The sequence below is a fragment of the Procambarus clarkii genome, chromosome 41, assembly GCF_040958095.1.
Source record: "Procambarus clarkii isolate CNS0578487 chromosome 41, FALCON_Pclarkii_2.0, whole genome shotgun sequence".
NCBI lineage: Eukaryota > Metazoa > Arthropoda > Malacostraca > Decapoda > Cambaridae > Procambarus > Procambarus clarkii.
The window spans coordinates 18,490,973-18,506,663 of record NC_091190.1 but is presented as its reverse complement, the minus strand read 5'-3'; the positions used below and the strand labels follow the sequence as shown (position 1 = coordinate 18,506,663).

The window sequence follows — 15,691 nt, the reverse complement described above, 5'->3', positions numbered from 1 at the left end:
TCCACGAACCCAACCCAGGTCCCACGAACTCCAAACGGAACGCCACGTCAATTTCTCGAGCCGCCGCCATTATTAGTACAGTACACCAGTTTGGACCCTGGTGGACCAAACTCTCACAAGTCGAGCCTGGCCTCGGGCCGGGCTTGGGGAGTAGAAGAACTCCCAGAACCCCATCAACCAGGTATCAACCAGTTTTTGTTGACCTTGGGGGAAATTATACGTCAAAATCAAGCAAGCTAAACCTGGCCTCGGAGTAGAAGAACCCTCAGAACCCCATCCAGGTACAATCCAGGTACAAAATGCGATGTATTGATCAGGAGAACGGGAGGCTCTTGTAGCCTCCATGGGGGAGCCGGTCGGCCGAGCGGACAGCACGCTGGACTTGTGATGCTGTGGTCCCGGGTTCGATCCCGGGCGCCGGCGAGAAACAATGGGCAGAGTTTCTTTCACCCTATGCCCCTGTTACCTAGCAGTAAAATAGGTACCTGAGTGTTAGTCAGCTGTCACGGGCTGCTTGCTGGGGGTGGAGGCCTGGTCGAGGACCGGGCCGCGGGGACACTAAAGCCACTAAAGCCCCGAAATCATCTCAAGATAACCTCAAGATAACCTCTATGTACCTTTACATTTGTTGGTTTAGATTTAGCTATTCAGGTCGAAGTTTCCATGTAGCACGGGCTATGGTGATCCCGTAAGGCGCACCTTTACATCACTCTTCCTCACCTTAAAGTCAGTCTTCCCCTCTCCTTCCTCCCTCACCTCTAAACTTGTAGTCTCTTCCCCTTCTCCCCTTCTCCCCTTCACCTCTACCCTCTCGCAACCACAGTTACGGCCCCTTTGACCTCGGTAATTACCGCCAGAGGATTGGGTTGTCATTTTAGTTATTGTGAGAGTTGATTGTGAGTAGTAGGTCGCGCCGGATGTGTTCCTCACTGTGTGGACATGAGGCAGGTGACATGATCAAGAGAACGGTAAACGTTCAAACGACCAAACTCTCACAAGTCGAGCCTGGCCTCGGGTCGAGCTTGGGGAGTAGAAGAACTCCCAGAACCCCATCAACCAGGTAACGTGATATCGAACATGGGGAGAACGGTCTAGTTCCTGTGGGTTCTCTCTCATGTTGACATCCGGGGATATCGTACCTCCGCTCTGAGGTCCTGCTGAGGGAGCTGAAGAAGACCATATTGAATGTTTCATGCCCAAGACCTTTTTACTAATGAGGTCGACGTCACCGTGACGAGGGAGCTGAGGAGAGGATGGTGGCAGGGCGCTTGACAGCTGAGTGGACAGCGCTTCGGTTTCGTAGTCCTGAGGTTCCGGGTTCGATCCCCGGTGGAGGCGGAGACAAATGAGCAAAAAGTTTTTCACCCTGATGTCCCCTGTTACCTAGCAGTAAATAGGTACCTGGGAGTTACAGCTGCTACGGGCTGCTTCCTGAGGGGGGGGGGGTGTAACAAAAAGGAGGCCTGATCGAGGACCGGGCCGCGGGAACGCTAAGCCCCGAAATCATCTCAAGATAACCTCAAGATGGTAGACGAGCAACTGGATGGATCTGGACGCTGGCACAAGGCAGTCGCTGCCCACAGCCTCGTCCATTAGGGGCGGGAAGCAGAGGTGGCGGATGGAAGGAATCCGTACTTGCAAGAACTTGCCTCGGATACAAGTACGCATGGAGATTAGGGAGGGAAACTACAGCCAAGGCGTGAACACGTTGAACTTGTCGCATGTCTGAAGAACATCGTATTGACCACTATCTTGAAGTTATCTTGAGATGATTTCGGGTCTTTTTAGTGTCCCCGCGGCCCGGTCCTCGACCAGGCCTCCACCCCCAGGAAGCAGCCCGTGACAGCTGACTAACACCCAGGTACCTATTCACTGCTAGGTATCTGACAGATTATGCCCATCTAAGAGGTATCAGAAATGTGTGTAGTGAAATAAACCCCACATTGAGTTAGGAAGCGCCTTGTTCTCAAATACTGTCCTTAAAACAGCCCCCTCTCCCCCCCCACTCTGCACCCGCAAGATAACGTAAACTTGAGAGTTCTAAGTTGTTAATCCCTTGTTTGGCAGTCTGTTTACTGTTGTTAAAGTCTCAGCTGCGTCTGGGTACAAGTGACAGAATGAACTACCCAGCGGGTTTTCTTCCTATTGGGGAGTGGTTGTACATGCTGCGTTTGCCGGTCTATTCACTCAAGGTCGAGTGACGCTGCCCAATAAACTAGCCCTCAGGGGAAAAATTAACATTAATGTGTGGACACGGGCGTACGCTAGCTCTCCCAGCTCCCCCCAGCTCTCCCAGCTCTCCCCAGCTCTCCCAGCTCTCCCCAGCTCTCCCCAGCTCTCCCAGCTCCCCCCAGCTCCCCCCAGCTCTCCCAGCTCCCCCAGCTCTCCCCAGCTCCCCCAGCTCTCCCCAGCTCCCCCAGCTCTCCCCAGCTCCCCCAGCTCTCCCCAGCTCCCCCAGCTCTCCCAGCTCTCCCCAGCTCTCCCAGCTCTCCCAGCTCCCCCCAGCTCTCCCCAGCTCCCCCCAGCTCTCCCAGCTCTCCCAGCTCCCCCAGCTCCACCAGCTCCCCCCAGCTCCCCCCCAGCTCTCCCAGCTCCCCCCAGCTCTCCCAGCTCTCCCAGCTCCCCCAGTCTGTCGTGCTGCTTTAGAAGAGGTGGGGAAGGAGTGGGTGGTCCTCCACCGCTTCACTCCTCGCCACACTTGTTACTACTACCATGATAATTTTGTATGTGGTAATCATGTCTCCCTAGGTTGTCTCTTTTGTGACGTTTAGTCTTTTAGTTTTAGTCTACGAATCTTAGCCTTTTAGTCATCCACCCATGCTAAGCCCAACAGCTTAAGGTGGGTGGATAAAAGGTGTAAGATTAGGGAAGATGGCAAGGGGATGCAGCATTCGTCTCCATCCTCCTGAGGTTCCCAACGTCAAGAAAGCGGTTGATTTAAAGTGTCCTCTCCTAACCTACCAGAGGACCCAAAACAGAAAACGGGACAGTGCGTCACTTTCGCCCGCCGCTTCCATTTTCCAATACGACCATTTTTAGGTTTCGCATACGAGCGAAAAGCGACGTTCTTTGTAGGAGGAGGACATTGCGCGGCTCTCAGCGTGCTGGTGTCGTAGCCTTAGTTTCCTAGGAGAGAGAATTGTCAGGGGAAAGTACCAAGCCATTACGACTATATAGGGGTAAAATACACCTCATCCCTTTGTGTGTATTTTACCTCAATAAACTTATTTCAATTTCAATTGCGACTATATAGCACTGGGAAGGGGTCAGGATTAGGATTTGGGATGGGACGGGGGAAAGGAATGGTGTTCAACCACTTAGACGGTCGGGGATTGAACGTAGTTTCTTTGGAGCAGCAGTGAGGGTGTAGGGCCGTCGGGGAGACTACAGCAAGATGTAAGCCGGCGCCAATTCCGGTGTCAGTGGGTCGTGAGTCAAGGTCGCTGCTACCGGGAATGGAAAGTTGGAGCCACGTGTCCCTTGAGGGGGGGGGGGCGTGTCTCGTCCCTCAGGGGAGGTCACCTCTTCATCCTACTTCTCCTCGTCTCTTCTTGTTTATCTCCTATTTCTCTCTCTTTTTGTTTTGTTGTTGTATCTGCCTATGGCTTCCTCCCTCGTCGCCAGGTATGCTGAACCCTGCCCGCTCTCCTTCAACCCCCAGCGGGCTCTGTCATGCCCCCCAGCGGGCTCTGTCATGCCCCCCAGCGGGCTCTGTCATGCCCCCCAGCGGGCTCTGTCATGCCCCCCCAGCGGGCTCTGTCATGCCCCCCCCAGCGGGCTCTGTCATGCCCCCCCCAGCGGGCTCTGTCATGCCCCCCAGCGGGCTCTGTCATGCCCCCCCAGCGGGCTCTGTCATGCCCCCCCCAGCGGGCTCTGTCATGCCCCCCCCAGCGGGCTCTGTCATGCCCCCCCAGCGGGCTCTGTCATGCCCCCCCAGCGGGCTCTGTCATGCCCCCCCAGCGGGCTCTGTCATGCCCCCCCAGCGGGCTCTGTCATGCCCCCCAGCGGGCTCTGTCATGCCCCCCCCAGCGGGCTCTGTCATGCCCCCCCAGCGGGCTCTGTCATGCCCCCCCAGCGGGCTCTGTCATGCCCCCCCCCAGCGGGCTCTGTCATGCCCCCCCCAGCGGGCTCTGTCATGCCCCCCCCAGCGGGCTCTGTCATGCCCCCCCAGCGGGCTCTGTCATGCCCCCCCAGCGGGCTCTGTCATGCCCCCCAGCGGGCTCTGTCATGCCCCCCCCCCCAGCGCGCTCTGTCATGCCCCCCCAGCGGGCTCTGTCATGCCCCCCAGCGGGCTCTGTCATGCCCCCCCAGCGCGCTCTGTCATGCCCCCCCAGCGGGCTCTGTCATGCCCCCCCAGCGGGCTCACGTGGTCGTCTGGCTGGTGTTAACGCAGCTTGTCGTTGGTATGGTCTGCAGACGTCGCCGACTCATCCGGGACCCACCACAATACGCTACATGTTGGGCTTCACATTGTTACTGCCCACTTGCGGTAGGAACCTCAAGTCTCCCTTACAATTGGCTTTTAATGCCCTCTATGGATCGTCCCCTTCATTTGTGTCCGGGATTGTATTTAAAGCAGATCCGTTGTTGTTGTTGTCCTCATTAAAGAAGTGGCCCTTGTGTCAGGATAGTTTCCCCTGCCATCTGTGTGCTCTTTATACCGTCCGCTTGTACTAATGAGGGGTTCAAGGGCCCTTAAAGTAATTTTTTTGTACCTCGTCCTCACCCACTCCACATCCGTTATAAATTTGGTCTCCTTCACGCTAGTTTACCTCTATATCTACCCTCCTCTACCTATGTCCATCTCTCTCTCTCTCTCTCTCTCTCTCTCTCTCTCTCTCTCTCTCTCTCTCTCTCTCTCTCTCTCTCGCGCTCTCTCTCTCTCGCGCTCTCTCTCTCTCGCGCTCTCGCGCTCTCTCTCTCTCTCTCTCTCTCTCTCTCTCTCTCTCTCTCTCTCTCTCTCTCTCTCTCTCTCTCTCTCTCTCTCTCTCTCTCTATCTCTCTCTATCTCTCTCTCGCGCTCTCTCTCTCTCGCGCTCTCTCTCTCTCGCGCTCTCTCTCTCGCGCTCTCTCTCTCGCGCTCTCTCTCTCTCGCTCTCTCTCTCTCGCGCTCTCTCTCTCTCGCGCTCTCTCTCTCTCGCGCTCTCTCTCTCGCGCTCTCTCTCTCGCGCTCTCTCTCTCGCGCTCTCTCTCGCGCTCTCTCTCTCTCGCGCTCTCTCTCGCGCTCTCTCTCGCGCTCTCTCTCTCGCGCTCTCTCTCGCGCTCTCTCTCGCGCTCTCTCTCTCGCGCTCTCTCTCGCGCTCTCTCTCTCTCGCTCTCTCTCTCGCGCTCTCTCTCTCTCGCGCTCGCTCTCTCTCGCGCTCTCTCTCTCTCGCGCTCTCTCTCTCTCGCGCTCTCTCTCTCTCGCGCTCTCTCTCGCGCTCTCTCTCGCTCTCTCTCGCTCTCTTTCTTTCTTTCTTTCTTTTGCCTCCTGGCGACGATGCTGGTGTAGGCGCGACATGGGACCCGCTGGTAATTTCTCCCTCAATCAGTGGTCCGCCGGTGTGTGGTCGTGAGAGCCTCCTGCGACACTTTTCCCGATACTTGTACGTCAGCGTATATCCCGGTACGTTTGACGCGCCCCCCCACCCCCCCTAGCATACGCCTTACTGCGATTTCCTGCTTGGAGAAGCCTTCCCCCTACACCCCCACGTACACCTACACAATACCCCGCTACACTACGCTCATCTAATACACATCTCCTTGCTTTACGAAGGGAGGGGGCGGGGGAGGTGCCAATAATACAAAGTAGAGTGACAATGGTATTGGTTTCCCCTTCCTTGCCCCCCTCCCCCTCTACCTGCATCCTTATTCCCCTTCCCGATCATCCCCCCTCCCCCCGATAATCCCCCCTCCCCCCCGATAATCCCCCCTCCCCCTTTCTCTCAGAATCCCCCCCTTCCCACTCTGGGAGGACGGCCCTTTCTGCTGCTGTTGAAGTAATAACATGAGATTGATGCTGATGGGCACTGAAAATTCCTGTGTAATAATGTGTGCTGTTTGTTTGTCCCCAGGGAGAACCACTGCGAGATCGAGCGCAGGTGTGTGTCTCTCCATCTCTTGTTGTGTCACCTGTGTGGCCTAGCCTGGCCGCGGGTGCTCTAGCATTAGTGGTGTGTGTGGGTGTGTGTGGGTGTGTGTGGCTGCAGTGTTGGGGTGTGTGTGTGTGTGTTCTGTATGCTGGCATGTGTAGCTTTAGAGGGTGTTGTACTGCACGCATATTTACTTGTCTGGTTTCTGCTATTTGTCTATCCTTGCATGGTAGCCTGTAAGTGTGTGTAGTAGTGGTGGTGTTGTGTGTGTTGCATGCTTATTTATTCTTGTGTAATGACCATACATGTTCTTTGGGCTTGGTGTGTAATTTATGAAATGTTACTTTGCCGTTTTTCAAGCACATGTCTGGGTGGGTAAGTCCCTGTGATCTTCAAGTACACTTGAGGAGAGGAGGACATGTGGTAATTTGAGAATATGCAGGTGGGTTGAGGGTAGGTGGGTTGGGAGGGTTGAGGGCAGGTGGGTTGAGGGCAGGTGGGTTGGGGGGGTTGAGAGCACGTGGGCTCAGGTAGAGACTTACGGTCGGGCCGGGGACTCCGCATCCCACACGGTGCTCTACACCAACGGGCTCAAACTCATTGAGCCCGTTGAGTCCAACATTAGACTTGCTGGGAGATATGGAAGCCCTGGGAAGCTTCTTTATGCATGATAACCAAACTCCTGAGAATATAACTGATATAAACCCGAACTCTACAGATTTTCAAGACAGAAATTGACAACATGCCCATGCACTCAGTCCTGGGTCCAGACTCATGGGATTCGTCTGTGGTAGAAAATAATAATAATAAAAAAAAAAAGTTACTTGACCATTATGACAATCACAGAGGAACTAGAAGAAAAACGAAGTGCAGATGTGGTATACACGGACGTCACAAAGGCATTCGATAATAAGTAAAGTAGGACGGTGGATATTCAAATTTCTGTCGAACAGAACACAGCCAACCAAATAAAATCTAGTCCAAGCGCAGTTAAAAGCTCTGTACCTCAGGGTACAGTCCTTGCATCACTGCTTTTCCTATTCTTGTATCAGATATAGACAAAAATACAAGGCACAGCTTCGTATCATCCTTTGCAGATGACACAAAAATCAGTTTGAAAATTACCTCTGCTGAAGACATTGAAAAACTACAAGCAGATATTAATAAAGTTTACGACTGGATAGCAGAAGATAACATGATGTTTAACAGTGATAAATTCCAGGTACTCAGATACGGTAAAAATGAGGACCTTAAACATAATACAGGGTACAAAACGCAATCAAATCTGCCCATAGTAGGAAAGCAACATGTAAAGGATTTGAGAATAATGATGTCTGACGACCTAACTTTAAGGGAGCATAACCAAGCAAATATTGCGTCAGCCAGAAAAATGATCGGATGGATTACGAGAACTTTCAAATCCAGGGATCCCATCACAATGATTGTACTCTTCAAATCACTTGTGCTGTCCCGTCTCGAGTACTGCTCAATACTCGCTTCCCCTTTCAGAGCGAGAGAGATATTGCTGAAATAGAGGGAAATAGAGAACATATACGGTGGGATGGCATACATAGACGCGATAAAGCACCTAAATTATTGGGATCGTCTCAAAGCTCTCCAAATGTACTCACTTGAAAGGAGACGGAAAAGGAATCAAGTAATATATTCATGGATAATATTGGGGTGGAGAAGAGGGTAGTGGAGGGGTGGGAGGGTATAACCATAGGTAGGTGTTGGGGGGTGAAAAGCACTGGTGGGTCCCCGCCCCCCTCCCCGATGCTTGGTGAGGCTGGCCGGGGCCTGCTGGCCGGGGCCTGCTGGCCGGGGCCTGCTGGCCGGGGCCTGCTGGCCGGGGCCTGCTGGCCGGGGCCTGCTGGCCGGGGCCTGCTGGCCGGGGCCTGCTGGCCGGGGCCTGCTGGCCGGGGCCTGCTGGCCGGGGCCTGCTGGCCGGGGCTTGCTGGCCGGGGCTTGCTGGCCGGGGCCTGCTGGCCGGGGCCTGCTGGCCGGGGCCTGCTGGCCGGGGCCTGCTGGCCGGGGCCTGCTGGCCGGGGCTTGCTGGCCGGGGCCTGCTGGCCGGGGCTGTTCACCCATGTTGACTGCTCGGCCTCTCTGTTTGCCCTGGCTGGGACGCTCCCCCCTACCCTCACTCCCTCCTCATAATTACTGATCATCCAAAGGTAATTGGCTGCGATAGGGGAGGGGGTGACCCGGTGGTGGGGGTGAGGTTGATTGTGGGGTTTGTTGGGGAGGATGGATGGGGTAGGGAGGCTCTGAAGAGGATGGTGGGGTGGGGTGGCAGTGAAGAGGGTGGTGGGGGTGGGGTGGCTGTGAAGAGGGTGGTGGGGTGGGGTGGCAGTGAAGAGGGTGGTGGGGTGGGGTGGCAGTGAAGAGGGTGGTGGGGTGGGGTGGCAGTGAAGAGGGTGGTGGGGTGGGGTGGCAGTGAAGAGGGTGGTGGGGTGGGGTGGCAGTGAAGAGGGTGGTGGGGTGGGTGGCAGTGAAGAGGATGGATGGGGTAGGGAGGCTCTGAAGAGGGTGGTGGGGTGGGGTGGCAGTGAAGAGGGTGGTGGGGTGGGGTGGCAGTGAAGAGGGTGGTGGGGTGGGGTGGCAGTGAAGAGGGTGGTGGGGTGGGGTGGCAGTGAAGAGGGTGGTGGGGTGGGGTGGCAGTGAAGAGGATGGATGGGGTAGGGAGGCTCTGAAGAGGGTGGTGGGGTGGGGTGGCAGTGAAGAGGGTGGTGGGGTGGGGTGGCAGTGAAGAGGGTGGGGGGGGTAGGGTGGCAGTGAAGAGGGTGGGGGGGTAGGGTGGCAGTGAAGAGGGTGGGGGGGTAGGGTGGCAGTGAAGAGGATGGTGGGATAGGGTGGCAGTGAAGAGGGTGGTGGGGTGGGGTGGCAGTGAAGAGGGTGGGGGGGTAGGGTGGCAGTGAAGAGGGTGGTGGGGTGGGGTGACAGTGAAGAGGGTGGGGGGGTGGGGTGGCAGTGAAGAGGGTGGGGGGGTGGGGTGGCAGTGAAGAGGGTGGGGGTAGGGTGGCAGTGAAGAGGGTGGTGGGGTGGCAGTGAAGAGGGTGGGGGGGTAGGGTGGCAGTGAAGAGGGTGGGGGGTAGGGTGGCAGTGAAGAGGGTGGGGGGTAGGGTGGCAGTGAAGAGGGTGGGGGGTAGGGTGGCAGTGAAGAGGGTGGGGGGGTGGGATGACAGTGAAGAGGGTGTGGGGGGTGTAGGGTGGCAGTGAAGAGGGTGTGGGGGGTGTAGGGTGGCAGTGAAGAGGGTGTGGGGGGTGTAGGGTGGCAGTGAAGAGGGTGGTGGGGTGGGGTGACAGTGAAGAGGATGGTGGGGTGGGGTGACAGTGAAGAGGGTGGGGGGGGGTGGGGTGGCAGTGAAGAGGGTGGGGGGGTAGGGTGGCGGTGAAGAGGGTGGGGGGTAGGGTGGCAGTGAAGAGGGTGGTGGGGAGGGTGGCAGTGAAGAGGGTGGGGGGGTAGGGTGGCAGTGAAGAGGGTGGTGGGGTGGCAGTGAAGAGGGTGTGGGGGGGTAGGGTGGCAGTGAAGAGGGTGGTGGGGTGGGGTGACAGTGAAGAGGGTGTGGGGGGTAGGGTGGCAGTGAAGAGGGTGGTGGGGTGGGGTGGCAGTGAAGAGGGTGGTGGGGTGGGGTGACAGTGAAGAGGGTGGTGGGGTGGGGTGACAGTGAAGAGGGTGGTGGGGTGGGGTGACAGTGAAGAGGGTGGGGGTGGGGTGGGGTGGCAGTGAAGAGTGTGGGGGGGTGGGGTGGCAGTGAAGAGGGTGGGAGGGTAGGGTGGCAGTGAAGAGGATGGTGGGGTGGCAGTGAAGAGGGTGGTGGGGTGGCAGTGAAGAGGGTGGGGGGGTAGGGTGGCAGTGAAGAGGGTGGGGGTAGGGTGGCAGTGAAGAGGGTGGGGGGGTAGGGTGGCAGTGAAGAGGATGGTGGGGTGGCAGTGAAGAGGGTGGTGGGGTGGCAGTGAAGAGGGTGGGGGGGTAGGGTGGCAGTGAAGAGGGTGGGGGGGGGTAGGGTGGCAGTGAAGAGGGTGGGGGGGTGGTAGGGTGGCAGTGAAGAGGGTGGGGGGGGGGTAGGGTGGCAGTGAAGAGGGTGGGGGGAGTAGGGTGGCAGTGAAGAGGGTGGGGGGGTAGGGTGGCAGTGAAGAGGGTGGGGGGGGTAGGGTGGCAGTGAAGAGGGTGGTGGGGTGGGGTGGCAGTGAAGAGGATGGCTGGGCGAAGGATGGCGCAGTGGCGGGGCGGAGGATGGCGCAGTGGCGGGGCGGAGGATGGCGCAGTGGCGGGGCGGAGGATGGCGGAGTGGCGGGGCGGAGGATGGCGGAGTGGCGGGGCGGAGGATGGCGGAGTGGCGGGGCGGAGGATGGCGGAGTGGCAGGGCGGGAGATAGAAGGGAGGAAGTGCCACCTGGGAAGTGAAGATGGAAAAGTGCCACCTGGGAAGTGGTGACCAATCATGGTGGCCATGATATTTGATTATAATATTTTAAAATATTTTAATTTTTTTGCATTGGGTTCCTTACCTTGAGGTTATCTAATAGTGGCTGTTCCGGGGATCAATGTCTCCGCGTCTCGGTCTCTGATCATGCTTGCTGGTTAATGGTGTGGTCAACCACGCTGTTAGACACTACTCCTGGCAGGCTGATGTATGAATTAAAGCTGAAAATTATATTCATTCCAATTATGAGGTTCACATCCTTGTGAAGTTTGACTCCTCGGTAACCACAGTGTTACCAACTGATCCTAGCAAGCATGGCAGCCAAGAGTGGGTGCAAAACCTTAGAATAACAAGTTGGCTCTCATCTTGAATATGACCCCCCTCCCCCATGGATGAGTCGCCGCCCCCTTCCCCTCCCTAGATGGCTTCCCCCCTCTTCCGCCTTCCTTGGATGATGATTGTCAAAGATTAAGCCACCTAAGAGGTGGTACGGGCATGAATATCCCGTAAATTCCTGGATGGTCAACTCCTCATCTTGAATCCAACTTCTGGATGTGGCTGAGTGTACCGCGCGGGAAGACTGCTCTAGTCTTGACCCTGTCAGGCAGGAATAAAACAAGGCGCATCGACACCGGCACTCCATGAGCGATCATACTGTTTTTGCGACCTCGCATTGACAACATGTTCTCACAATAAGGTCTTTGGCGGCTTTGTTTACATTTATTACAGTTAATTAATGAGCTCCGAAGCACCAGGAGGCTGTTTATAACAATAACAACAGTTAATTGGGAAATTTTCATGCTTGTAAACTGTTTAATAAATGTAACCAAAGTCGTCAAAGATTGAGGAAAGATGTACACGTGCTGCTCCTTCCCCCTCTCTCTAGAGCGGTTACTCAAGAGAGGAGGTTACTCATAGGAGACTATGGAGTTGCGCTCTGGATGTCGGTCTGGAGTGGCCTCCCTAGGGCGCAAAGCCAGGGTAGGTTGATATCGAGGAGAAGCTGTCACTCATGCAGCAGGTACCCCCCCCCCCCTCCCTCTCCACGGCGCGGAAAGTCTCCAATGGAAAGGCAAACGCCAGTATGATTGGCTCCAGCGCCGTCGCGGGAACTGCCAGAACGAAGTTGAAGGCAACAATGAACTGCCCCCAGGGGCTCCAGCTTCAGAGCTAACCTCGAAGTTGGTAAAAGAAGGCACAAGGACTCCAAACTCGGAGACCGCCGTGGTCGGGGCCGGAGAAGAACCACCCCAGCAAGGGCAAGAACGAACCCAGCCTCCTGAAGCGGAGCCTGGGCCGCAAGAGCCGCAGGAGGTGGACGTCTGAGTCCCGCACCTACGGGTTCCATCCATCCAAGATCGTCAAAGCCCTCTGTCCCTCGAGGCCGCCTTCCTTCAAGACCAAGCAGAAGGAAGAGTAATAATTAGTATTTACAACAATTATTATTATAATAATAATATGACTAATAATTGATGTAACAATATGCGCAAAATATTGGGAATGTTTCTTGGGAATTTGTGCAAATTCCCAAGAAAATTGTATTGATGCAGTTTCTACACTGACGAGAAAGTTAAAATGTTAGTTTCTTAATCTGGATGTTGCGGTGGGTGGAGGAGGAGTGTGGCGTTGGGTGGAGGGGTGTGGCGTTGGGTGGAGGGGTGTGGCGTTGGGTGGAGGGGTGTGGCGTTGGGTGGAGGAGGGGTGTGGCGTTGGGTGGAGGGGTGTGGCGTTGGGTGGAGGGGTGTGGCGTTGGGTGGAGGAGTGGTGTGGCGTTGGGTGGAGGAGTGGTGTGGCGTTGGGTGGAGGAGTGGTGTGGCGGTGGGTGGAGGAGGAGGAGTGTGGCGGTGGGTGGAGGAGGAGGAGTGTGGCGATGGGTGGAGGAGGAGGAGTGTGGCGATGGGTGGAGGAGGAGGAGTGTGGCGATGGGTGGAGGAGGAGGAGTGTGGCGATGGGTGGAGGAGGAGGAGTGTGGCGATGGGTGGAGGAGGAGGAGTGTGGCGATGGGTGGAGGAGGAGGAGTGTGGCGGTGGGTGGAGGAGGAGGAGTGTGGCGGTGGGTGGAGGAGGAGTGTGGCGATGGGTGGAGGAGGAGGAGTGTGGCGATGGGTGGAGGAGGAGGAGTGTGGCGATGGGTGGAGGAGGAGGAGTGTGGCGATGGGTGGAGGAGGAGTGTGACGGTGGGTGGAGGAGGAGTGTGGATTGATCGTCAATCCCAATCAACTTTGTGTCATTAACGCAGCCCGTTTTCGCACTTTCTTATAGTCAATATTGACTTATTAAATACGTGCATATGTGACATACTAATTTATTGTGAATATTTTAGTTTACCTTGAAAAGCTTCATAGAAAACACCGACCTTACCTAACCTTCTTAGTATGTTAAGATAAGCATCTTATTGCTTCGTAATTACAATTATTACTTAACCAATTATAGGTATAGGTTAAGTAATAATTGTATTTACGAAGCAATAAGATGCTTATCTTAACATACTAAGAAGGTTATGTAAGGTCGGTGTTTTCTATGAAGCTTTTCAAGGTAAACTAAAATATTCACAATAAATTAGTATGTCACATATGCACGTATTTAATAAGTCAATATTGACTTAAAGAAAGTGCGAGAACGGGTTGATTAACGAGTCTACTGGACATATTGTGGTATAGGTATACCCGGCTTGGTATAGATATGCCGGGCATAGTCGCTGTCTGGTTCATGTCAAGCCCCGGTATTGTCATCTGTATGTATCTTGGGCTTCTCAGCCACATTGTCGTATATGTAGAGTGCCTTTTGTAGATGTGTTTTAAGTGGAATATATTTAAAAACATATATTAGTCTGTGGTTATTTTATTATATGCTAGTAATGTGTTCATTGTATGGTGTGAGATACTAATGTGTATTGGGTGTGTTGTGGGCGCAGGGAGAACCACTGTGAGATCGAGCGGCGGCGACGCAACAAGATGACGGCCTACATCGCCGAGCTGAGCGACATGGTGCCCACCTGCTCCGCCCTCGCCCGCAAGCCCGACAAGCTCACCATCCTCCGCATGGCTGTCGCCCACATGAAGGCTCTCAGGGGTGAGTGATGCCCCCCTTTGCTTCCCCCCTCCCCTTACCCCTTCTATCCTAATGCCCCTCTACTGCATTATTTCCCCTTCCTTCTTTAGGTGTCTCACTATCATCCACTACTACAGGATGGTTGCTACCATCATCATCATCCACCAACCCGTGTGTGTTCTACGGTGTTCCTTACCGAGATGTTCTCTAGCAAGCGTCCGCAGGTGACATGTTCATATCCTTCAAAAGATCAGCACTGGAAGGGTGCCCAAGTTGTAGTATTGTTCTTCAACTGTCCTATCTCAGGGTGCCAAGGTTCATATTTCTGCTGCCTAATTTTACACTTGTATCAGCCAGCCTTATTCATGTACTACACAGCCGTGTGTAACACACCAAGGTGCCTGTGCAGGTCCTTCAGAGCGCAGTGTTCTGTGTACTGAGCAACTTAATGGCAGATCAGAGCCTACTCCTGTGTGGAGTCTCCAATCAACACCGAATTATTAAAGACGGTTGATCTTGCTCATACTAGGTAGATTACGGGCTATTCATGCCCGTGCCACCGTTAGGGTGGCTTAATCTTTATCAATCGGTTCATTTAGGTGCATACCGTCACTGGCCAGCCTTACGCTTACACCACACGGCTATCATCTCCAACCTTGCTTGCAATATTAAGTTTGGCTGCTACACTTGCTAGCCATATACCATATACGTTTAAGGCTAGCCGGATTCTTGCACTGTATAGCTTTACCGTGACCATATTTGACCATATGTGCAGTGTTATCCATCACCCACACCACCAACTGGCACCATATTAAGCTCCTTATTGCATGTTAGAGGTTTAGTGGGCTGAAAAGCCAGCTGCTGGAGTGTTCAATATGAACACAACAGTGTTGAATATGAACACAAGCTTGGCCCTTATAGGCAGCAAGACCACACCCTTAGTACTCTTCTCCATATTGTAAATTGAGACTAATTAACCCCGACCATGACGCAAGAGGGAGGGAGGCGAAATTGAAATAAGTTTATTGAGGTAAAATACACACAAAGGGATGAGGTAGCTCAAGCTATTCTCACCCCGTTCAGTACATCGTGTTAATACATGTATAAACACGTCACAAGCAATAAACGTCACCGAACATTCTGCGAGATAAACATATACATTTCTTGAGGGAGGCGAAGTGTTGTATAATTATGAGCAAAGGAAGTAGTTAGGTTGGTGGGGAGGGAATGCCGAGTTCTCTTAACTCTTTGGTACTACTGCTTGTAAGAGTTTGGTAACATTCTCACCTAACTTGGCGCAAGACTCGCTGTTGATTGGTTGAGACCAAGTGGCAGATAAGCTTGGTTTCTGGCGTGTTGAGACGGTCCTGTCACTTGCGGTCATGTCAGTCACTGCTGTTGCTGGTGTTCCATCTGTCCTCCGTCCCGTGGTGTTCCGTAGTGCTCGCGACGCGTCGTGTTCCGTAGCGCTCGCGTGGTTGTAATGTTCGTCGTTATTGTTCTCGTCTAGTTGTGCATGCGGTGGTTGAGATGCGGTTCCTTGGTCTCGCCTGTCTAAGGAACCCTTAGAACCCTAATGCTCAGGAACTGTTGGCTCAGGAACCCTTAGAACCCTAATGCTCAGGAACTGTAGGCTCAGGAACCCTTAGAACCCTAATGCTCAGGAACTGTAGGCTCAGGAACCCTTAGAACCCTAATGCTCAGGAACTGTAGGTTCAGGAACCCTTAGAATCCTAATGCTCAGGAACTGTAGGCTCAGGAACCCTTAGAACCCTAATGCTCAGGAACTGTAGGCTCAGGAACCCTTAGAATCCTAAGGGTTCCTGAACCTACATATGAAACTGTGTATGGAGTCTGCCTCCACCACATCCGCACAAAAGGAGGCCTGGTCGAGGACCGGACCGCGGGGACGCTAAGCCCCGTAATCATCTCAAGATAACCTCAAGATAACGTCACTGCCTAGTGCATTGTGGGAACCTACCAGGTCTGTAGACCTGGTAGGTTTTCCGCGTGTCTGGAGGTTACAGGTGTGACTGATAAATGACTGTTATCGTGCTTCTCGGTCTCCGAGGATAGCCATGCCCGAGGCTGACATCGCAAATCTCTTGCTGGCATGTTTGCTACATCTTGTCACTATTCTC

At 54.5% G+C, this 15,691-nt stretch overlaps 2 protein-coding genes across 7 annotated transcripts in view; both read left to right on the top strand.

Moving 5' to 3' along the window:
* LOC138373292 (uncharacterized) overlaps positions 1-15,691 on the top strand; it is a 294,206-nt gene that overhangs the window by 88,420 nt on the left and 190,095 nt on the right. The gene's annotated exons all lie outside the window — the stretch shown is intronic.
* Positions 6,056-15,691, top strand: part of LOC138373291 (aryl hydrocarbon receptor nuclear translocator homolog) — a 61,943-nt gene continuing 52,307 nt past the window's right edge. The window contains exons 1-2 of one of the 2 annotated variants that reach the window (XM_069339428.1): positions 6,056-6,080; positions 13,414-13,571. In XM_069339428.1, coding sequence (XP_069195529.1) covers positions 13,454-13,571 — 118 coding nt within the window. In that variant the 5' untranslated portion in view covers positions 6,056-6,080; positions 13,414-13,453. The remainder of the gene's footprint in view (positions 6,081-13,413; positions 13,572-15,691) is intronic. The other variant, XM_069339427.1, reaches the window with a different exon arrangement.